This window comes from Centruroides sculpturatus, unplaced genomic scaffold (assembly GCF_000671375.1).
Source record: "Centruroides sculpturatus isolate CEXI.00-Female unplaced genomic scaffold, Cexi_2.0 scaffold69, whole genome shotgun sequence".
NCBI classification, from domain to species: Eukaryota; Metazoa; Arthropoda; class Arachnida; order Scorpiones; family Buthidae; genus Centruroides; species Centruroides sculpturatus.
Window position 1 is genome coordinate 106,282 of NW_019384304.1, and position 25,601 is coordinate 131,882.

Here is a 25,601-nt window from a genome sequence, read left to right on the forward strand (position 1 = left end):
ATTAAATTAAATTTTTTATTGATTATAATGATTAAATGTTAATTATTTAATTTAACGTAAATTTATAAGAAAATAAACTTCATTTTTTAATTCAGGTTTCACGCTTTTAATGTATATTTTTATGGGTATTAATAAATATAAATTAATTAAAATTTTAATTATTATTAATAATAAAATAAATTATAATTAAATAGATTACAATTTTATCAAGATGTACCAAATTTTAAAGTACTTTGCTGTGGAGGAGATGGGACAGTTGGATGGGTACTCGATACAATTGGTAATTACACTAGACTTTAATATGCCTTTAATATTGAAAAATAAATTAAATTAAATTTTTAAAAGATATTATAAAACACTTTAATTTTAATAAATATTCATTTTAAATTAAAAATTTATGCTAATTTTTCTGTAAAATAATTCATTTTTTTTTTACGTTGATAAAACGTTGTTATTATACGTAAAGTATAATATATTATTGTTTAATACTGTATTTAAATAAATTTTTAATTAATTAATATTTTTTATTTTGTTGTTTATAATAATTTTTCTGATTATTTCAGACAAAATGAACTTTCAGTTTCCTCCAGCTATCGCAATACTTCCTCTTGGAACAGGAAATGACTTAGCGAGATGCTTATGTTGGGGACCGGGTACGAATTTTTATAACGTAATTTTTCAAATAATTTCCCTATTTTAAGGCAGTTTTATTTAAAAATGATGCTTTAGGGAATAATTCGGGAAGATTTTTTCTTAAATGCGTACAAAGTAACCTCTAAACAATGGCCATTTTCAGAGGACTTTTCTCTTTAAATAAGTACAAAACAACCTCTAAACAACGGCCATTTTTTTATGTTTCCGCCAGTGGTCGTAGTTCGGAGGTTTGGCTGTAATATTTTTAGCTAAATAAAATGATCTTCTAGTTTATCTTCTTATTACACAATATAATTCGAGAAAACATGCAGCATTATTTATATTAAAATGTCGATAACGATAGTTAATTTATAAATTTCTCGATAGAAGAGAAATTGGCGCTATTATTCATACGTTAAGAACAAATTAAAGTTAAGTTATAACCTTACATACACGTATAAGAATAAGGATAACTTTTATAAAGACAATCAGCGCTATTTCCACACCTGCTGGGAATTTAGCGAACTAACTTCATAGAATATTTTAGTTTATGATGGTGTCTTTTGTGAAAGATTTATACCTTAAAAAACGACAATTATCCTACAGGATACGATAACGAAAGCCTAGATAAGATCCTTAAGAAGATCGAAAAGGCGACAAGTGTGATGATGGACAGGTGGAAGATTGACATCTCACCAGCAGAAGATTGTGAAGAGAAGGGAGATCCAATACCCTGCACGATTTTTAATAATTATTTCTCTATCGGAGTTGTAAGTTTAATTAATTATAAATTAAAGTAAAAATGAAGAAAATCCACTCCTAAAAATTCACAAAATACATTTTCTAGGATGCTTCCATAGCCATTAAATTCCATTTAGAACGTGAAAAACATCCAGAAAAATTCAGCAGCAGGTAAAAAATAAAAAATAAAATAAATTCTCCTTTTCTGAACAGATTTTAACATGAATTTTACATTTTTTAGAAATAAATTTATGTCATTTTTTTTTTTCCTGTTTAGGATGAAAAATAAAATGTGGTATTTCGAATTCGCTACTTCAGAAACTTTTTTCGCCACTTGTAAACATTTACACGAAGCTATCCATAGCCATTAAATTCCATTTAGAACGTGAAAAACATCCAGAAAAATTCAGCAGCAGGTAAAAAATAAAAAATAAAATAAATTCTCCTTTTCTGAACAGATTTTAACATGAATTTTACATTTTTTAGAAATAAATTTATGTCATTTTTTTTTCCTGTTTAGGATGAAAAATAAAATGTGGTATTTCGAATTCGCTACTTCAGAAACTTTTTTCGCCACTTGTAAACATTTACACGAAGCTATCGAAATTTTGGTAATATTTTTTTAAATATTAAATTTATATTTTCTATAAATTTCTGTATATAAATCCTTTATTTGTCTATTTTAATAAATAAAAAATAATAATAATAGTTGTAAATTATACCAACAGATGTCAGCAGATGCAATAGCAAGTCTATTTTTTTTATTTTTATTTTTAAAAATTACTTTTTAGATTTTAAAGTAAAATATATATATCACTTTATATTTTACTATATATAAAAATCGATTTAATTTTAATTTTTTTTTAATTATTAAAATGTTAATTTTTAGGTTTATTGTATTATTGAAGTGTTATAGGCTAAACGTGATAAGTTACACGTGTTTTGTATCATCTAAAATCCCTTTTCTAACTAAACTTTGGATATAAATTACTGAAAATGTGTAAAATTAAAGTAATTTTATAGAATCTGAAAATTTTAATTTAGTAAATTTTAAATTGAGAAAAACTGCCGACTTGAAGAACGTCTTGTGTATTACACAGAAAATAATTATATTTTTATTATTATTATAACCTTACTTTAACCTATTTCCCCTTATTTAGACATTAGGAAAAAAGGGGGTGAAGGGCATCATTCTTTCACTTGTCAGACCTGTACAATTGGTCACATAACAGAGATGACGTCTAAGATTACTTTGTTAAATCTAACAATGAAGATTTTATCGTATATTATTATAATTACTTAGCTTATATTGTTGTTTAAACAAGCAAATTTTAATGTAAATATTGCATCTGTATTCATAAAATGCTTAAAAATTAAGCAGAATAAATTAATTTATACAAATTTATTGATTTAATAACGAATTTTTCCGCCAGATGGAAGCACGTACGACGCCGTAACCCGTTAATATTATCTCGCCTCTAAATTAGAATTTAAAACGTTTTGAAATTATCCTCTAAGTAATTCGTTGGAATATTTATAAGATTTTACGAAAATATAAAAATTTTTAATAAAGTCTTAGCGGTTTTTTAAAAAATCTACCCAAAATAAGTTCTCATTCCGTTATGACGTCAGAAATTAAGGCGGGGTTAATTTAAATTTAAATTTTTAAATTTTAAAACGTTTTAAAACCAAGCGTATAAAAGTTTTAACGTAAAATTTAGTAATTTTTTTTTTAATTAATGATTTAAAATGTGTTATATAACGTAACTAGTTAAGAACAAAGTCATTAATAACATTCCCTTCGGCATCTTTCTTCATCAGATAAGGATATCGGGAAGCTAAAGATAATGCTGAGAATAACATTCTCTATTAATCGATTTATTGATTTAACCGACCAATTTATCATGAGAATGACTCATATTATCATTATCGTACACTCTAAATTCGTAAATATTGCCTCTCCCTTGCGTCAGGTTCACATTTGTTGACTGTATCACTTCAGTTTCGAGATATTTGTTTATTATCTTAAGCTACTTGCAACATAAATTATCAAACTTAGAAGTCTTGTAACTTACTGTATTTGATTCTCTATTGTTTGTAGATTAAATTAATCTTACAGTTTATCAATGAACAACGTGTTGTAAATAATACAGTAGGCCTACGTTAATTATAATCTACTTGTTCTATCGATATATTGTTTTTGATTTAGTATCGAATGCTCTAAGTGCTAATTAACTATGGGGCCTCTTGAATGTTCCATTTAAGTTTAAGGATAATGACAGTTTTAATTGTAGATGCGAGGTTTTTGCCTGGAGTCTTGAACTTTTTGAGGCCTCAGACACGTAGTTTTATCGCTACTCTATCTAGAAATGCAATACAAGAATACAATATCAAGTGTCGGGTGATACAGGCTTTATATTTTGTATAAAAAAGGGCCTCGCAACTCTCTTATCTCTAAAGACCTCTCTCATTGTATTCGGAGGCCCCAAGCAAGTGCTTAATTTGCTTACAGGATACTGTCCTATAGGGTTATTTACACTAGTTAAACTACATTAATTTATGATTATTATGATTTGTATATTAAATTGATTAATATTTATGTTGTTAATTAACATAATTGTTTCTATTTTCAAATTTATTCTATATTCTATTGATAAATTCTTATATTAAAATAACTTAAATGTATATATTATAGTAAACTAATATGTTTAACATTAATATATCTTAATTGTTTATAATAATAGGAAGTAATAATTAAACTATTTTTGTCAGGCATTATATATGATCTACTTTAGAAAATGAGGTCTGTGTAATTATGTATCTTATCACACATCTAAATTGGTGAAAGTTTCTCTGGCCTCTCATCTAAATTGCTAATTAGGAGTTTTCTTATCCTCTTACTCTAAAATAAATCTAGTTCTTACAGTTTGTAGACCTACACACGCTCTATTTTTCTACATTAAAGCCTTTGCCAAGCCAAATTTATACGTATTGTGACCCTACCAATTTATACATTTAAAAATATGAGGCCCTAATTATCTCTTTACAGAGTGAGGCCTTAAAATGTAGAGAATAAGAGTAAATGTCCTAAAATGACTGTACCCTCAAAAACCAGATGTAAAGTTAATTTTAAGCCTCACATTTATGAATAAACCATGCTTTAGTCCTTTTATAATTAGCATTTTTATCTAACTTGTCATACGTTGTGGTTCTAAATTGTATTATAATTGATATCCGCAGTGTGACGGCCAATCTTTGGACCTGGCTACTGGACCTTCTCTACAAGGTATCGCATTTTTGAACATTCCAAGTATATACGGAGGGTCTAATCTATGGGGAGATAATTCAGGACAGAAGAAACGTACTCATGTTCAATGGAAAAAGAAGAAGGATCGAGGAGGATCCGCTTATAGTTTCCAATCAGTAGATTTGAGCACAGCTGTTCAGGGTATAGATTATCGAATTTTTTTTTTTTTTTACAAAATATATATTTTTGAGAGTTTATTTTTTATGTGTGACATGTTCTTGACAGTTCTGTTCGATTAACAGATATAGGGGATACGTTAATAGAGGTAATAGGGCTAGAGAATTGCATGCACGTTGGACAGGTTAAAGCTGGACTACGTGCTTCTGGACGAAGATTGGCACAGTGCTCCTCCGTTGTAATCAAGTATGAAATCTTAAATAACTCAAAATTAATTAAATTTTTAATATCTTCTAAGCAAAATAATTAATATAATAATTATTATTGATGAAGAACGAAGAAAAGATTTCCTATGCAAATTGATGGAGAGCCGTGGATGCAGCCACCTTGTACTGTGAGTGTTTTTGATTTAAGTTATGGTTTAAAAGAGAAATAAAATAATTAATTATAATTGATTATATATATATTATTTTTCTATAGATCCGCATCATTCATAAAAATCAAATGCCCATGTTAATAGCTCCAGTAACTCCGAAGACCAAATTTCCTTTTTCATTATTTAAAAAGTCGAAATAACCGAGGTAAATTTTATTTATTTTAAAGAAATTATAATTAATTATATCGGGGCCTTACGTTTAGGCCTTGTAACAGTAGCGATTACTCAGGCCTTTTGTCCCTGCTCTCGCATCTACGAAGGGCCTTCTAGTGGCCGAATTGATAAAATTATTGAAAAGTCGCGAGTTCGGTCCCTTTAAATGGAATTTTCCAAATTTTCTTCACGTGTCAAACATAAATGGGGGGCAGTTTTCTATGGAAAATTCCCCAAAAATATTAAATGTAAAATCTTTCAGTATGCGATTTTGCATTATAAACAACATTACCACGAAATCAGATGAAATTTTAATTAAACCTGTGTTTGTCTGTGTGGACCTTAATACTATGACTCTTGTTTAAGATACTTCAGTTTAGCGCCACACTCGATTTAATGCCAAAGATGGTACTAAATTCGTAAAGTTTGTTTGCAACTCGTGACATTTTAACTACTTTCCGATTGATTTTGTAGAATTTTTACCTCTTTATATCGAATTTTATCTAATTCTAAAATAAATACTTTAAAAAATGAATTCAATAATCCNAATTTTTTTTTTTTTACAAAATATATATTTTTGAGAGTTTATTTTTTATGTGTGACATGTTCTTGACAGTTCTGTTCGATTAACAGATATAGGGGATACGTTAATAGAGGTAATAGGGCTAGAGAATTGCATGCACGTTGGACAGGTTAAAGCTGGACTACGTGCTTCTGGACGAAGATTGGCACAGTGCTCCTCCGTTGTAATCAAGTATGAAATCTTAAATAACTCAAAATTAATTAAATTTTTAATATCTTCTAAGCAAAATAATTAATATAATAATTATTATTGATGAAGAACGAAGAAAAGATTTCCTATGCAAATTGATGGAGAGCCGTGGATGCAGCCACCTTGTACTGTGAGTGTTTTTGATTTAAGTTATGGTTTAAAAGAGAAATAAAATAATTAATTATAATTGATTATATATATATTATTTTTCTATAGATCCGCATCATTCATAAAAATCAAATGCCCATGTTAATAGCTCCAGTAACTCCGAAGACCAAATTTCCTTTTTCATTATTTAAAAAGTCGAAATAACCGAGGTAAATTTTATTTATTTTAAAGAAATTATAATTAATTATATCGGGGCCTTACGTTTAGGCCTTGTAACAGTAGCGATTACTCAGGCCTTTTGTCCCTGCTCTCGCATCTACGAAGGGCCTTCTAGTGGCCGAATTGATAAAATTATTGAAAAGTCGCGAGTTCGGTCCCTTTAAATGGAATTTTCCAAATTTTCTTCACGTGTCAAACATAAATGGGGGGCAGTTTTCTATGGAAAATTCCCCAAAAATATTAAATGTAAAATCTTTCAGTATGCGATTTTGCATTATAAACAACATTACCACGAAATCAGATGAAATTTTAATTAAACCTGTGTTTGTCTGTGTGGACCTTAATACTATGACTCTTGTTTAAGATACTTCAGTTTAGCGCCACACTCGATTTAATGCCAAAGATGGTACTAAATTCGTAAAGTTTGTTTGCAACTCGTGACATTTTAACTACTTTCCGATTGATTTTGTAGAATTTTTACCTCTTTATATCGAATTTTATCTAATTCTAAAATAAATACTTTAAAAAATGAATTCAATAATCCATCAACTATTTTTTTTAATGTTTATTTTTCTATTTATAGTTCGAAAATCGGTTTTTCCAGTAACAGAATCCGCGCCAGTATGTTCCAGCCTGCAGTTAATGCCAGAAAAAGCCTTAATGTCTTTTTTCTCTCAAACTGATGAGAAAGAACTTTAATTTCTATTTTTTTATTTTCTCTTATTTTTTAAATTAATAAACTCAGAAAAAAAAAAATATATATATATATATATATTTCATCATATATTTACGAATAGCACCATGTTGGATCAAAGTAATTTCGGATGTTGAGGAGCATCACTTGATCTAGTTTATCCAAGATGATGTCGCTTATTATATATAGCCTATATATAACAGACAGAGGCCTTGTGGGTTAAAACTTGTGATAAATTTATATGTTTAAATTATTATTTATTATGAGATAGAATCTATAGTATAATATAATTTAATTTAATCGTGAGTTATTTGAAAATATCTATATAAATATATATGTATATCAAGCTACTGTTATGTCGAATATCCACGCATACATATACATGTTTATGTGTAGTATTATTTACTCGATAAATACGAAAAAAAATAATAAATATTGTTGGGAAAGTAACCAGTTCTGACTTTTTACTACAAAACAATTTGCTGAAAAACCTTTGCAGTTATAAAATTGCTTTGGAAATTCCAATAACTGATATGTGCTTTTCTACTTAATCCCTTGTGTTGGAGTAGGCGATCGATACATCCACCTCCTATAAAACTCTACACTGGAACTAAAGAAAACAATTTACAAAATAAATATATATATATATAAGCGTCATTTGATAGTGTTTATTTTTATAAATTTCCATTCCCAAAGGTGCAATACCTCCTCCTCTCGAATTTTTTATGTTCGTCCTCCCTGCCACTTGATCAGCATCTATCAGTTTTAGTGGATAATCTCTATAGCCATTGGAAAATCAAATGCTGTAGACGGGATAAAATTCTTCAAAGTCAATTTCTTGAAAGTTTCAAGTGTTCAGAAAGAATTGGAGAAGACATTTCAGAGATTATGTGGAAAACAAACTTAAACTACAAGTATTTTTTTTTGTAGTAGAAGTTAAAACAGCCCATCGATCGTACTCGTTACCTTCCCAACATCTTCTTAACTTAAAAAAAAAAAACTGTAATATATCTGTGCAATGTTTAAAATGATGNTATATATATATATATATATATTTCATCATATATTTACGAATAGCACCATGTTGGATCAAAGTAATTTCGGATGTTGAGGAGCATCACTTGATCTAGTTTATCCAAGATGATGTCGCTTATTATATATAGCCTATATATAACAGACAGAGGCCTTGTGGGTTAAAACTTGTGATAAATTTATATGTTTAAATTATTATTTATTATGAGATAGAATCTATAGTATAATATAATTTAATTTAATCGTGAGTTATTTGAAAATATCTATATAAATATATATGTATATCAAGCTACTGTTATGTCGAATATCCACGCATACATATACATGTTTATGTGTAGTATTATTTACTCGATAAATACGAAAAAAAATAATAAATATTGTTGGGAAAGTAACCAGTTCTGACTTTTTACTACAAAACAATTTGCTGAAAAACCTTTGCAGTTATAAAATTGCTTTGGAAATTCCAATAACTGATATGTGCTTTTCTACTTAATCCCTTGTGTTGGAGTAGGCGATCGATACATCCACCTCCTATAAAACTCTACACTGGAACTAAAGAAAACAATTTACAAAATAAATATATATATATATAAGCGTCATTTGATAGTGTTTATTTTTATAAATTTCCATTCCCAAAGGTGCAATACCTCCTCCTCTCGAATTTTTTATGTTCGTCCTCCCTGCCACTTGATCAGCATCTATCAGTTTTAGTGGATAATCTCTATAGCCATTGGAAAATCAAATGCTGTAGACGGGATAAAATTCTTCAAAGTCAATTTCTTGAAAGTTTCAAGTGTTCAGAAAGAATTGGAGAAGACATTTCAGAGATTATGTGGAAAACAAACTTAAACTACAAGTATTTTTTTTTGTAGTAGAAGTTAAAACAGCCCATCGATCGTACTCGTTACCTTCCCAACATCTTCTTAACTTAAAAAAAAAAAACTGTAATATATCTGTGCAATGTTTAAAATGATGTAATATAAAGTACAAAATCATCTCGAAACATTCCATACAATTGTAAAATTCCATTCTGCATTATTGTCTGTCTGGCAAACAGGTCCAGTTGCCTGGTTAAAAAAGGCTCAACATTCTACTATACTCCCGAGCCTTTCGACTGTGTGGCATAATAATTAAATAAAATAAAGGACCACTGTTTTGTTTACATTGTAAAAATTTATAGATCTAATCTATCTTCTTTAAAGATTTATAAAGGATAATTATTTATACAATTGTTAGTAAATGGGCTTATCTTGTATATTTATGGGTGTAATAAAGTGTTTAATGTATCGAATATTCAATTAATATTAAATAGAGTTTAATATCATAATAAATTATTAATTAACATAATTGTTTCTATTTTCAAATTTATTCTATATTCTATTGATAAATTCTTATATTAAAATAACTTAAATGTATATATTATAGTAAACTAATATGTTTAACATTAATATATCTTAATTGTTTATAATAATAGGAAGTAATAATTAAACTATTTTTGTCAGGCATTATATATGATCTACTTTAGAAAATGAGGTCTGTGTAATTATGTATCTTATCACACATCTAAATTGGTGAAAGTTTCTCTGGCCTCTCATCTAAATTGCTAATTAGGAGTTTTCTTATCCTCTTACTCTAAAATAAATCTAGTTCTTACAGTTTGTAGACCTACACACGCTCTATTTTTCTACATTAAAGCCTTTGCCAAGCCAAATTTATACGTATTGTGACCCTACCAATTTATACATTTAAAAATATGAGGCCCTAATTATCTCTTTACAGAGTGAGGCCTTAAAATGTAGAGAATAAGAGTAAATGTCCTAAAATGACTGTACCCTCAAAAACCAGATGTAAAGTTAATTTTAAGCCTCACATTTATGAATAAACCATGCTTTAGTCCTTTTATAATTAGCATTTTTATCTAACTTGTCATACGTTGTGGTTCTAAATTGTATTATAATTGATATCCGCAGTGTGACGGCCAATCTTTGGACCTGGCTACTGGACCTTCTCTACAAGGTATCGCATTTTTGAACATTCCAAGTATATACGGAGGGTCTAATCTATGGGGAGATAATTCAGGACAGAAGAAACGTACTCATGTTCAATGGAAAAAGAAGAAGGATCGAGGAGGATCCGCTTATAGTTTCCAATCAGTAGATTTGAGCACAGCTGTTCAGGGTATAGATTATCGAATTTTTTTTTTTTTACAAAATATATATTTTTGAGAGTTTATTTTTTATGTGTGACATGTTCTTGACAGTTCTGTTCGATTAACAGATATAGGGGATACGTTAATAGAGGTAATAGGGCTAGAGAATTGCATGCACGTTGGACAGGTTAAAGCTGGACTACGTGCTTCTGGACGAAGATTGGCACAGTGCTCCTCCGTTGTAATCAAGTATGAAATCTTAAATAACTCAAAATTAATTAAATTTTTAATATCTTCTAAGCAAAATAATTAATATAATAATTATTATTGATGAAGAACGAAGAAAAGATTTCCTATGCAAATTGATGGAGAGCCGTGGATGCAGCCACCTTGTACTGTGAGTGTTTTTGATTTAAGTTATGGTTTAAAAGAGAAATAAAATAATTAATTATAATTGATTATATATATATTATTTTTCTATAGATCCGCATCATTCATAAAAATCAAATGCCCATGTTAATAGCTCCAGTAACTCCGAAGACCAAATTTCCTTTTTCATTATTTAAAAAGTCGAAATAACCGAGGTAAATTTTATTTATTTTAAAGAAATTATAATTAATTATATCGGGGCCTTACGTTTAGGCCTTGTAACAGTAGCGATTACTCAGGCCTTTTGTCCCTGCTCTCGCATCTACGAAGGGCCTTCTAGTGGCCGAATTGATAAAATTATTGAAAAGTCGCGAGTTCGGTCCCTTTAAATGGAATTTNTTTTTTTTTTTTTTGGCTACTTTAAGGTATATTTAATAGAGAAATTAACTATTTAAAGAAAGTATTAACTTATTTTAAGTGTCTTGAACAAATTTAAACTTAAACAGTACTAAGATATGCTATATATAAGAGATCTTTATTCCTTTATTATACATTTAAAATGATATAGGTGTTGTCTAATGTATTTTAAACTATATTTAACAGAGAAATTACCTTTTAAAAGAAATTATTAACATATTTTAAGGTATATCCTGCACATATTTAGACATAGGTGTGTCAAATATGAGGCCTCTATTCCTCTATCATATAGTAATAAATTTAAAATAATATATGTTTCTTAATGTAATTTTTTGCTATTTTAGATTATATATATAACGGAATAATTAGCCTGCTGTTTTTTAATAAGAAAATCACTTATTTTAAATTGTCCTGAAGAGAGTTAAATTTCAACTTGTATGGTCCTAGCTATAACATACAACAGGCTTTTCATCCATTAAAATTAATTAAAAATGGTTTATTTTAACTTGTTTTTTTACTGTTTTCTGCTTGTATAGTAGGGTAAATTAATTTTTAAAAGATATTTTTAGCTATTCTTTACAATAAGACTATACTTTAAACTAGTTACAATAGGTAAATCTCTGTTACACCTTTACCAAACAGTGGTAAATGTAAACGTTATACTGTTTTTAATGTAATTTTTGCCATTTTACGCTAGAAAAACTAATTCTTCAAGAATGTAACTGCATATTTTGAAGGTAACCCGCTCAGCGGGGAAGAGTTTAGAATTGTAGCTCTAAGCTGTAGTATGTAAGGTCTTCCCCTCTATGAAATAAACTTAAAAGTTCAGGCCCTATATTGGGTTTAGGGACTTAAGTATGTGTATAAATTGGGGCCTGCCTGCACAGGATTTCATTCATTCGGACGCGATATCTGTATATCTTTGAGCTCCAATTGTATCCATTTATAACTAAAAAAAATGGTTTATCAAATGAAAACAATTTTATTATCAAAAATTCGATAGGTTTGCGTGATAAAATGTATTGATTTTGAAAATGGTTCAATACCGGAAACGGAAGTTAATAAATATTTTTAATCTAACTTTCGCGCCGCGTCGTGTCGCTTTCAGTTTATAAAAGAGTGGCGCCACATTGCGTCATATTTCTATTTTTATTTTTAAAATATTTAATTCGTCTTAAACAGATTTTTATCTTCAATCTGTGATAAATTATTTAATATTTATTCGACATTTAAATTAATTATTAATTCAATTTAACATTACTCCATACGTAAAGACTGTTGGGAAGATATCGTGTGAGATCCTCCCTACGAAGACCATATAAATATATAAATAAAATCAAGGAATAAAGTCTAGCAACGTTGTTGCTAGACTTTATTTGTTTTCAGCCCTAAAAACTAAAAATTTGTACGAGTAAAAAACTCATAACTTGGAATCTTTTTGAACTAAAGGTGTGAGGCCATATCTCTTGTACCAATAGTCCGATTTTCCTGAAAATTTCTAGAAACATTTCTCCCTAATACACAAACCACCCTGCAAAATTTCATAAATTTTTGACAAAAGGTATAAGAGTTATTAAGTTTTAAAGTGGGTAAACAAAATCGTGCCCCCTCCACACACGCGCGTTAACACCCATACGTACAGAAAAAAAAAAATCCCAGATTTTTTGCATTTATCGACTTTTCAAGGTCATATGAATGTAAAAATATAAAAATCTTGAGGGGTTATTTTTTTTTTGACTGATCGCCTTACCTTCCCTCTGTTATACATAACAGCGGGAAAGTACAGTCGACCCCCCTATAACACTGTTGATTATTCCGTTTTATATGAATTCCATGTTGTACGAGTCACTTAAATTTCACAAATATGTGAGCCGTTCACAGCCAGCATATGTATTTGTAAAATCTAAGTGACTCGTACAACATGGAATTCATATAAAACGGAATAATCAAAAGTGTTATAGGGGGTCGACTGTAATTAGCTTTAATTTACATCATTTTCTATTGTATTTTATACATAAAAGATAAAATTTTCTCTGTATCTGAGACTCAGACATAAGGTCATTCTAGCCTCTTCTCCCTGAAAGTGTTCATGTATTGTGTATATTTTAAAGTTTACTGGTTAAGAGCACGAAAGGAACTAAGCTTCAATTATGATGAATAAAACAAATATAAATGCTTTGCCCTAATTTTATTTGTGTGTAGTTTAAAGTACTGATTTAGTTTAATCTCAGGATCAGTTATTCTATCACATGACAATGAGTTAGAAGAATGTTTATCCTTTAGCTCTGGAGCAGGAGATAAATTAACTTATAATTCTAATTAGAAAAATATGTTAACAGCTTTATAAAAGGTAAGTTTGTTATAATTTTACTGATTCTAAACTTCATTTCTTATGTGTTAAACCATTATCAAGTAGTTAAAAAAGTTCAATTTATAAAAGTTTATACAGCTTTAATTTTATTCTTAGAAACAAAATTAATTAGAATATAAATTAAACAAGGCCTACAGTACACAGTTTCTAATGTATTATATCACGCGAATCGTTTATAAATTAATAAATAAATAAAATTCTAAACAGCAAAAAGTTTCAGTCTAACTTCAAACTGGTCATAGGCCCTTTAATGGGCCTCCTTGGCCTCATATGAGGGATTTCGCCGACGCATCTTCACCGCAAAATACTGGTTTTTTTAAAGTTTAGTCAACTATTAGAAACACGTAAAATGATATTTTACAGAGCAGTAAACAAATTAAAGAATTAATGTAAAGGTCGAACAGTAAAAAACTATAATTATAGAGAAGAGACGGTTTCAATCACACAAAAGAACAGAAGAAACATACCAAAAAAATGTTTCTGTTTATATCTATAATAGTAGTGTGACGTCACAAGGTTACGGCTATCCGTCACAAGCTCTACAATAGAACAGGTGTTTAGTTTTCCTTGAAACACTTCCGTTCTTTTAGTGTGGTGGGAAGTTTAGATCGAGAGATACAATACACAAAGATGCGCAAATAAACACACAGAAATGCAGCTTGATAGTTTTAAAATATATAATATTTAAATTAAAATATCTTAAAATTTTACGTCACAATGATTTAAAAAAAAAAACAAAACAAAACAACACAGACTTTCGACAAATAAAATAAACTAGTTTTAAAAGTGCGCAATAATTTACGGGGGCGTAATGCTGTAGGAGTTAGAACATGTATTCTTTTTTGTTCTTTTCGACTGGTGTAACAGCCAGTTTTCTATAGTCCTGTATTGCCTTTGCCTGCTGTATTTTCTATCAGTCGGGTATGAAAAGTAAATTTATAGTTGGAGAGAAAAGTCTGTAGTGTTTGTTTACGTTATAACGTGTAAAATTCTCTCTGGTGAAAATTATGTAACTGAGAACAGACGTGTTAACTTGGGTGGAGAGGTCACAAGGTCACTACGTGGGAGAGACGTCGTTAACAGGTGGGTCGTCTGTGTTACATCGTCCGTTGACCTTAATACAATGATGATGACGATGATGATGATTGTAGTTAACTTCTAAAAATTCGAATAAATTTCCTATAAATACTTTTTTTTTTGTTTATTTATTAGTTCTTTTAAATGTAATTTTGATAGATTTATACAGGATACGACGTGATAGATTTTCTAGGAAGGTGAATTGTTACTAGAAATTCGAACTTCGATCTCCCCACTTTCTCTCTTATGTATTTTGATAGTATGGGTGTTAGATTTACAGTTCAGTGACCCTAGAAATCGATAAAAGTAAGTTTTTCTTTCTTTTTTTAGAAAATTTAAAGCGTTTTTAGAATTTAAAGTTGGAAAATAAATAATTTTAGAGAAGAATAAAAGCGTTATTGCTACCCTTCACGTCTGACATGAGTTATTAAAGCTCCATTTATCTCTAGGGTTTCCTTCTGCTCCAACTTCTAGAACGTTTTTCCGAGTTGATTTCTAGCAATTTTGAGTTATATTTCGCGTGTTTATCTTCATTATGATGAATCATAAGCAAAGATAACATCTTCTAATGATTATTTTATCCATAAATGATCAAGGAGTGGTCCCTTTTTACGTCCGTTGTGTATCCTACATAAATAGTCATACGATAGTGGAAAGCCATATGTATACTTATGGCATAATTTAAGCAAGGATACGTAACATAAATTAATCAAATTCTTCTCGTTATAATGGAATTATCTAGCTTAGTATAAGGGTTTTTAATCTGTCAAGGTTGTTTCAGAGGGGGCAAAGTTTACAGCGCTTAACTAACGAAGCATAACGTAATGGTTTGCAATACTAAATGCAATTTAAATGTTATAAAAAAAAAAAAAATGACCGCCACAAAGACGCCCACGTTCATCTGCTTGACTTATCATCGCATCCTTTGTTAAATCAAACGAATAAAATGGTTTTTCTTTATAAATTTCCATCTACATCAACCTCTCGAGTATTCATTCTATGCTAAAAATTTATACAAATTGTTTAATGTTTTTATTAATTATTCATTAATTAAATGCCCATAAAATTCGTAACGTCGTGTCCTTTGTTTACTATTTGTTATATTACAGCAACCTTGAATAGTTTTTTGCATTAATGATAATGGATAATTTTAAGAATGAGGATAGATACTCGATACAATGAGGAAGTTGGGACTTATATATTAGTTTAAAAAAAGTTCAAACAGGAAATTAGGTTATAAACTTTATGATCTTAATAATACTGGCATAGAAAGTAGGAAAATTGCATATTGAGAGGCATTTTTTTTTTATCGTGAAGAGTGTTTAAAAATTAGTGTTTAAAAGATGCATTAGGTTAGATCTATAGGTAAATAAATTCCTTAAAAAAATTAAAATTAAATGACATTTATTATCATAAAAAATTACAGCTTAATTATAGAGATAATCATCGTTAAAACTGTGTTATTAATTACTGAAATAATTCCTTTTAATTATATTTAACTTTCTAAAGTAAAAGAATGGAAATAAGCGAATAAAATTCTAAAAAAATTAAACTTAAAATAAATATTTATAACACCAATTTATGGCTTAAATTAATTATAAAAATTTGTGGTTTATAATTTAAAAAATTCTATTTAATAACCGATTTAATTCCGTAAATAATGATTAATTTTTTATAAAGTAATTGAAAAATAAAGAAAGTTAAATTTTTTTTTTAATATATTTAATCCAAGTTTTATGTTTAAAAAGTAAATAGTTTTATTTACCGTTAAATCTAAAGGATTAAATGAAAATAAAGATTATCAATAGCTCTTAAGAGATTTATTCAAGGATTTTCTAGCAGAAAAAAGTTCCTTATTAAGGCAATAATGCTTTTATATAATGCAATTTAAATCGTTTAAGATTGAATCCCATTGAAAAAATCAATGTTTAACTTAAATCATTATTGTTATTTTAATATTTAAAATGTCAGAGTTATGTTTAAAGTTGAAAATAAATGTTGAATTAAGCTTAAAAATTCATTCCAAAATTTAAACCAATTAAATTTATTGTTGCATATCAGTTTCAAGAAATGAACAATTAAAAATATTATTATATTAACTAATAAATTTCAAAGTTTTAACGAATTAAAATTATTCTTATATTTAAAAAAAGATTAATTTCAGGAATATAACAATTAGAAATACAGTATTGTTATATTTAAATAATCAATTTAAAAAAGCTGGCAACAATTGTTCAGCTTGAGATGGATGGGGATGGGGGCCATATCTCCCGAACCAGTGGTCCGATTTTCCTGAAAATTTCAGGAAACATTTCTTCCTAATACACAAACCTCCCTGCAAAATTTCAGAAATTTTTGTCAAAAGGCACAGGAGTTATTAAGCTACAAAGTGGATGAAAGAAATCATGGCTACCCCTCACACACCAATATCTATACATACAGGAAAAAAAAAAAACTAAATTTCTTTTTGCATTTCTCGATATTTCAAGGTTCCTTGAGTCTAAAAATGTACGAAAATTTTTTGGGAGAGGTAAAAATGATCCCCAGATTGCCATTTTCTCTCTGTACGTTTATAGTACAAAAAACAATCAAAATTATTGTTGTATAAAATATATCAATTAGAAAATTGAATTAATTACAACAATGTTGTATAAAACAATCAATTTCAATATTTTTAAACAAACAATTTAATGTTACATAAAAGTTGACGCTTCCTGGATGTATAACAATTAAAACATTGTTACGTCAAATTAATGATTTTAAAATTTAAACGATTAAAATAACGTCAAATGAATCAATAATTTTAATATTTTAAATCATAAAAATTTATTGTTACGTAATAAAAATGATCAATTTCAGGAAGTAACACAATTAAAAACATTGTTACGATTAAATATTAATTTTATAATTTAAATAGCTTAGTGAAAAGCATACAGTCGACCCTCCCTATAACACTGTTGATTTTTCCGTTTTATATGAATTCCATGTTGTACGAGTCACTTAGATTTTACAAATACGTGTGCCAGGCTGTGAACAGCTCGCGTATTCGTAAAATCTAATTTTTTTACACCAATCATAACCTGTGTTTTAATTATTTGATCCTCATATTTTCATCATGCATTTAATTATTTGATCATCATATTTTCATTTGTTACATCAAAATTTCGATGTTTTGATCTGTACCTTTGCAGCAGAAACGATCCAGTTTTATCAAAAGTGATGTTTTGGACATTACTTAGGGGCCGTCCATAAATTACGTAAGGTATTTTGGGGTGGGAGGGGGTCAATGATTTCTTACTATTTCTTACTCAGGGGTAGGGGGTAATAAATCCAGTCTTACGTAATATTCTTAAATTTATTTTTTTTTATTTTGTTGAATCTGGAGTTTTGAATTTGGCTTTAATTGGGTGGTTTCTGTTAAGAACGCTCGTTGTACTAACGCCATCTCGTGTGACGTGATAATATATTAGACGTAGAAATGCAAAAAATAAACTTAGATGATGTTTACCAAAGATTTTTCAAGTCATATAAAAAAGCACATGCCAACAAGAAAAGTGATAACGTACAAAAAGATGCAAATCTTGTATGGACCGAAGCAAAAGCTCGATACGGCACTGATACAAACGGATTCAGTACTTTTATACAACAACGTATAAACCATTACGACACTCAAGATAAAAAAAGAAAAGTTGGCTTATTGTCATATTTTAGTAAGGTATGTTGTATATTAAGTTGCTTTTTATACTTTTTTGCTTTCTAATCAATAAAGTGTTATGAACTTGATATATATATAATTATTCTTTTTATGAAACAGAATAATTATAACCTAGTCAATCAAAAGAAAGAGTCTGAAATCGTTACAAAAATGATAACTAATTTGGCTCCTAACCATGATAATACTCCTCTTCCTATTGCAAAAAGCATCGATGTTGAGTGCACTGTTGGAAATAGTATATCTTCACCAAAAGCTTATAAAAAAACACACAAAGTTCCAGCTCAAGATGAGGCCGCTGAAAAAATTANTTTTAATGTATAAAATTTCATATTTTTAAAATATTAAAAGGAAAATTCCATTAAAAATATGGAAGAAGTGTTGTTTTTAAAGCTGGTTTAAGCCGTAAAAAACTTAATTTAAACATAAAAAATTATTATTATTAATTTAATTAAAAAAATAAATACTGTATAATATTTATTTATTTTTATAAGAATTAATTTATTTTAAAATATTTATATGAGAAATTTGATTTAATATTGAGTTATTTTTATGGATATGCTCAGAGACCTCAGAGGACTCCAGAATATCAAAAAAAACTTTAAGAATTGTTTTAAAATGATAATATTTGATAAAAATTGAAGGACTTTACCCTGGCCCTCCTTATATTATAGGATTAAGATATACTTAAATTTAGGACCTATCAATACATGGAGGGCTTAGATATGTTTATATTTAATAAGAACTTTTACCATACTTTTAAATTACTTAAATACTTATGTTACATTGAAGTATAACATTGATTAAAATTATCGTTTTATCTCTTATTTACTCAAAATTTCTTCTTAAAGATAAAGATTTTCCGCTTGGAGTGAGGTGTATAAAATTAAATTATAGATTTTATTGACTGATTTTTTCACTAATTTTTTTATTTTTTTTATTTTTTAATATTAATTTTCGAATGGAATGTAATTCTGTACGAAATATTCTATGAAATTATCAAGGTTTTTTAGTCTGGTGATGATAAAAGGTTTTTGATCTTGGCTGCTTTTCTTGGGATGAAGCCAAGATCAAGGACAAAATTGGGTAACCAAACAAGAGAACTAACGAGTTTTTATTTAAAATATTATAATCTACGATGGAATTTTTCTTTGTAATACATATTATTTGTTACTTTTCTTGAAGTAAATTACGTTTTCTTTATAATTCATCAATACTACCCAATAGAAATGAAGTTAAAGATAGCTTCGAAAGTAAACAACGTGTTTAAATATTACCTTTTTAACATAATAAATCTAAATTATAACATCTGCCGACCTTACAGAGTTAAAAAATCTATCTAAAATAAGATTAATTTTATTAAATCGAAGCTAATTTATGCTTCGATTAAAAAAAAATACAATACTAGCATATTAAATCCGCAATTTCAAGCTTCTAATTCACTTAAAAAAGCGGCGACATTAATGTTTCCAAGCTATGCAACGGTATATATATAAAAAAGATAACCATCCCTTCAGGGTCTAACCACTAAAGAGGGTCTTCGAGAAGCCAAAAAAAAGGCATAAAAACAGAGAATGTGCCAATGTGACTGTATTATTTTGTATATTAAATTATCAAGAATTAATTTAACAATTTAAAAAAAAAGTTACTGTATCAACGAAACATCTGCCACGTTAAAAATATTAATAGGGTTATGCTTATGCGAATATAACTGATACTTATTAAACGAAAACATGTGACTTTCTCGGCGCCACCTGTCAATCGTTGCGGCGCGATGACGTCACGACATGGCGGACTTTGTGTTGTGAAGAGGTAACGAAAACATCCGAATCTACGAACGACGATTCGCATAGATGAAACGATACGTAAATACTTAAAAAAACGACGTACTTAGTATATTTAGTGTAAATATTCGAAAGAGGAAGACATTGAAGCCATTCCATTGTTATATCTAGCAAGGTAAGTGTTTATTACGAGTCACGCCCATGAAATTCACGTTTTCATAAAAATACTCAATTTCAATAGTCACGTGCTCGTACGTAATTAAAGAAAATTATCAATTACACGCGATTAATCGAATGGCAATTTAATATATAACGTTTAAACAGTAATCAAATGATGGATTACAAAACATGTTTTCATGTTCACTCATCTTCTATACTCATATGTAAGCTGTGTGTTAACTTCAGTATCATATTCAAATTGTTTTGCATAAATAAATACCTTTTTAAATATATATTACCATATAAAAAGCTGGTGTGATAACATTCTTGAATATCAAATCACTTTTTGAGTGTTCTCCTTTTGATATGGATATGTGTCGTGCTAGTTTGATACCTGTGTTTTGGATTATGAAGCCTTATTGACTGTAAAATGACATTTGAGTGCTCTCTTTGAATTCTTTCCATTCATATTAATGTGGATTTTTAATTTTTTTATGAATCCTTACTATTAGAAAATTTAATGCTAGATAATTATCGAGGTATAAAAAGTATGTATGTCATAATTTTACTCATTTTAAACTCCATTTTTTGTGTGTTAAATCGTCATCCGGGTTTGCGCTGTGAAACGATGAATTAACATTTTAATAGTTAACATTTGAACATAAACTGATAATGTTAAATGAGGTAAATGAGAAATTTTGCTATATAAACCGACAGTAGGTGCTTTTGAAAGGTGCTTTTAATTTGATAATCGAGTATTTTTTAATATTAAAGTGGTTTTAAACTCTCTCTACTATAAACATTGAGAAATAAAAAACTGATTGTACTGATGAGTGATGGTTTAAGTTAATTTTTTTAATTAAAAATATAAATTAGCTCATCCAAATATGATTAGGTNCCTGCCTCTTCTCTGTAGCCTTATGAAACTGTCATGCTTCTTCATATTTAATTTGTTGCTTATCCTGAACCTTTTGGATCATTTCTGCTCAGTTCCATTCTGTCATTATGGAATCTGGGTCTGCTATGGTATAGGTCACTAAGGCTGTAACTTGCTACTCCTTTTGGATGTTACTTTTATGCTCTATGATATTCTGTTTTAGTGATCTTGTAGTGGCTCCTATGTAGAAATAAGTCAATTAAATTTTGTAAGTGTTTTATTAAACTGTTTTTTGTTTAAAACAAATTTAAATAATTGAAATATAATGCTTTATATAGCCAAAATATTTTTAAACTCGTTAATAAGGAAAGATTGTGTCACAGGCACTTACAAGTAAAAGTTCAAGTGTTTCTGAATCATTGTTTTTAATCATGATTTACAATTTATGTAGGTGTGAGAAATTGAAACTCAAGTGACTGAACAGAATTTAAATTTATAAGTGTAACTACCGATTATAAAATTAAAATGGTTATAATGTATTCACAAGTTTTAACTGATTTTTATATTGAACTTTAAATAATTTAAAACCTAAATATCTGTATTTTCTTAGAAATGTAAATACATTGAGTAAATATAAAAGCCATATAAATGTTACAGTTGTATATCATAATTTTGAAATTACAGTTTAATGTTTGGATTTTAAGTAAAATTTTTAGAATTATTATTTTAATTAAATCAATTAAAATATTTTCAATATTTAAAATGAGTTATCCTTATTTGGTTATTGATTTGTGACTTTACAGCAAATGGGCATCATGCCCATTCGTTGTAAATTCAGATATTAATGTTAGAATGACATGCATTTAATATAGAGGAACTTAACCTTGTGATTGCAACAAGTGTGTGTTTTGTTTAAATGTATTATAACAGAAATTGGAATGGCATTATCTAATCCATTACATGGAAATCGAAAACCAAGTAATTATTCTATTTTCGTAATTTTTACAAATTGTTTAAATGTATTATAAANTTAAATTATTAATTGCTTCTTACAACAGTTTTATTTCTTAAAATTGAATTTGCTTGTTTATATTTGTTAATGCATTTTAACTGAATTGATTTAAAAAAATAAATGATTTTTTTATAGGATTTTTAATTGTTTTTCAGTATGTATTTTTTATAATAATTCAAAATTATTAAAAAAAATTGCTATGAAAAACATTAAAATCTTAATAGAAATCATTTCACTATGTCTAATACATTTTTATCAACATAATAGAATAGAAATATTAAATGTGGCAATAATTTAAATAATAATGTTGATGAATATACGAATGATGACACAAGTAATATAATTATATATAAAAAAGTAGAAATATTAGTTAATTTATTACCTATTCTTATTCTTCAAAGAACCCTTAATTATATTAATTAGCATTTAGTCTGCATTCTTAATGGAGACTTATTCGTGGAAACAATGTAATTAATTCACCTTGTTGCTGATTTTCATGTATAATAAGCATGAAATATAAATAATTTATATGCAATCAATGATTTTCTAAGTATCAATAATTTTAAGAATTGATTTTTTAATCACTATATAAATTAGTTTAGTTTATTTTGTATTGCATAAAGTAATAAATAAAATTAACAAGTGTTTTTATATATTACTCTATATTTCAATTAAGATCTTATTTTTCTTTCTTTTTTCTGTAATCTTTACAAGAAGCTCAATACAACAGTTCTAACATACAGAGATTTTCAATGATGATGATTTTAGATATTTGATAATTTCATTTAGTTTATTGTTGGAAACAATAAACGAATAAAGTCATCAGCATTGAAAACCTTTTGTATGTTAGAAGTGTTGTATTGAAATTCTTAAATTTCTTGTAAGGATTACAGAAAAAAGAAAGAATTACAACATTCCGTAGCCACATAACATTTTATTATTTATGAAATAGCTATTTCTTTTTTTAAGTTGATCACTTGATTTTATAGACTAAATTTTATCACTTTTTTATTTGTAGTTTTTCTCTGAAATTATTCAGAGAATTTGAATTTTTTCGTTTATTTAGATTAGATAAATCTTACGGAAATGATAAAAATAATTTGTGCAATGACTATATGTATTATTATATAAACCATTTATTATACCAGTTAAAGGTAGTAGCCATGATTAATGTTATAAATGCTAAAAATACTTGTAAAATTGATTACGTTCATATTCTAATGTCTTCCTGTATTATTATTGTGTGTTAAGATGTGTGTTAGTAATATCCTTTAATATTTTAAATACTATATGCTTCAGTCAATTTGCAATTTAATGAAGAAATCAATCCATTTGTCATGATTAAAATACCGATTTGTAATAACTGTTCAGAAAAGTTGTCATGAAATAGAACTGCATAATATTGTATATAATTTCAATAATTTCTATGATGTTATTATAATACAATGCTGAATGAGTTGAAATATAAAATGTGATGCAATAGTAACTAGATTTTGTAAAATCTAGTAATAGTCAGAGAAAATCATCTACAGACCCCTCATTTTTTACTGGTTGTGGTGTAAACAAAATCAGCAAAAAATAAATCCATGTTTTATTATGATATAAATAGGTAAGCAGGAGTTGTGGGTTCGAGTCCTGCTCCGGGCCGATTTTTTTCTCTCAGTGGTTCTAAATTATTTAAATTAATTAATTTATTTANGAATAAATTTTCTTTATAAATTTATACAATTAATTTTATAGAAAATATTTGATATTATATGTCCTTAGTAAAAATATCAATTGATATCACTTGAAATAGCACAATTGGAATTATTTAAATTGAAATCATATCAATGGATATTAAATTATATCAATCATTATCATTTGAAGTATCTACTGATATCATTTAATACAAATTGTTTTGAATGAATATTTTGCACTATGAGATGATGAATTAACACTTTAATAGATAAAATTTGAACATAAACTGATAATGTTAAATGAAGTAAATGAGAAATTTTTAATTTTGCTATATAACCAAATAGTTTTTCCTGAAGAATTGTGCATTGTGTTTTATAATCAGTCAATTTGTGAAAATAGTTTTGTGCACAAAGGATCAAACTTTACTCACATAAAGAAAAATTTCAAAACATTTTATAATTTTAGCAAAATTTATTGTTAAAATTGAAGAAAATGTCATATTAATATGGATGAAATAAAATACATAGGCTAATTCATATGTCAAATAATAATGAAAAAGATTAATTATCTTAGTTTATAAACTATATCAATTTTGTATAAAATACTAATTTTCAAACTTGTATTCTATATGATACAGATATCTTTTTAATAATATTGTGCCAAACTTGTTTCATATATTTTGGCATTATCTGTACAATGGAATCTGTTGGATTAATAATTTATAATGAACCATTTTCAGTTGACCCCCATTTAATCACTGAAATGCATTATCAACTTCTGGAGGTCAATATTGACCAGTCTGGATACCCCCTGCTTCAGACAATTAAGTTACTTTTTGTACTCATTAAAACATATATTTGCTTTTTTCCTGAGAGAGAGTTTTGTGAATTTCTTTAGAATTTGTTTTTTCATTCACAGAAAAAAGTATAATAAAAAATAGAAAGTTAAAAACCATTAAAATTTAATATTATAATGTTATACATGTTAAATTATTCTAATTGACACTAAATTATTTCAGTTGGTTCTAATTGATATGTATAGATGCTAAATGATATAAAGCGAATCAAAACATATGAAATATTACTAAAATCTGTAACATTTAAAATTAAATACTTTGAATAGATCTATAAATGAAATGATTTTAGATGTTCTACTGACAAGTCTGCTAATTATCTCATGTTTATTCTTACCATTTCACATCATTTGAATATGTTAAATGATGTCAAGTGATATTTTTATTATTAGAATTTGGAGTAAGTTATAGTGTGTTTATATATATAAATAAACTACAGGAAGGTTGTTAGTATTAAAAGTTGTATGGTTTGTTTGTTATTGTATTTATGCTCTTATGCAATGTTATGTGTTATACAAACAGTTACTGGAAATTAAAATGATCTTGATTACTTGGCACCATAGTAAATACATTAAACAAAATTTAGGAAACAAATTTATTTTACAGAGATGCTTTCTGTAAAGTTTAAAAAATTTAGTTTTTATCAAGAAGCTAATGAATTGTCTTTAAGTTTATTTAAAAAAAAAAGTTTGATTCAGATTTTCTTATCCCTTTTAAAATTTATCAACAAATATTAAGTTTCTTGCTTTTATTAATCCAATCAAGAACTCAAAATTTGTTTTGATTTTTTTTATTTTACAAATTTGTTTCCATATTAGAGTTTTTATTATATATTTTTTTTGTTTTTGATTGAAATTGGTAGTTTTCCCAATATTGGATCTTTTCATGTATGATTAATTTACATCGTTTTTTTTTTTTTCATAAACTTT

At 27.5% G+C, this 25,601-nt stretch overlaps 4 protein-coding genes across 4 annotated transcripts in view; all 4 read left to right on the forward strand.

Moving 5' to 3' along the window:
* Window positions 1-8,198, forward strand: part of LOC111618241 (diacylglycerol kinase 1-like) — a 61,591-nt gene extending 53,393 nt beyond the window's left edge. The window contains exons 19-28 of the mRNA XM_023359727.1: window positions 195-280; window positions 564-653; window positions 1,240-1,403; window positions 1,481-1,545; window positions 1,895-1,985; window positions 4,615-4,822; window positions 4,924-5,044; window positions 5,132-5,192; window positions 5,279-5,379; window positions 7,070-8,198. Coding sequence (XP_023215495.1) covers window positions 195-280; window positions 564-653; window positions 1,240-1,403; window positions 1,481-1,545; window positions 1,895-1,985; window positions 4,615-4,822; window positions 4,924-5,044; window positions 5,132-5,192; window positions 5,279-5,374 — 982 coding nt within the window. The 3' untranslated portion in view covers window positions 5,375-5,379; window positions 7,070-8,198. The remainder of the gene's footprint in view (window positions 1-194; window positions 281-563; window positions 654-1,239; window positions 1,404-1,480; window positions 1,546-1,894; window positions 1,986-4,614; window positions 4,823-4,923; window positions 5,045-5,131; window positions 5,193-5,278; window positions 5,380-7,069) is intronic.
* Window positions 6,065-11,097, forward strand: LOC111618393 (diacylglycerol kinase 1-like). Its single transcript, XM_023359908.1, has 6 exons — window positions 6,065-6,141; window positions 6,229-6,289; window positions 10,183-10,390; window positions 10,490-10,610; window positions 10,698-10,758; window positions 10,845-11,097. The coding sequence occupies exons 1-6, from the start codon at window positions 6,065-6,067 to the stop codon at window positions 10,938-10,940; spliced, it is 624 nt and encodes a 207-aa protein (XP_023215676.1). The 3' UTR covers window positions 10,941-11,097.
* Window positions 11,098-18,065: 6,968 nt separating this feature from the next.
* On the forward strand, window positions 18,066-18,631 carry LOC111618398. Its single transcript, XM_023359922.1, has 2 exons — window positions 18,066-18,310; window positions 18,410-18,631. Exons 1-2 carry the CDS (start codon window positions 18,074-18,076, stop codon window positions 18,629-18,631), a joined length of 459 nt encoding a protein of 152 aa, XP_023215690.1. The 5' UTR covers window positions 18,066-18,073.
* Window positions 18,632-20,064: 1,433 nt separating this feature from the next.
* LOC111618249 (CLIP-associating protein 1-like) overlaps window positions 20,065-25,601 on the forward strand; it is a 184,925-nt gene continuing 179,388 nt past the window's right edge. The window contains exon 1 of the mRNA XM_023359738.1: window positions 20,065-20,266. The gene's annotated coding sequence lies outside the window, so the exon portion shown is untranslated. The remainder of the gene's footprint in view (window positions 20,267-25,601) is intronic.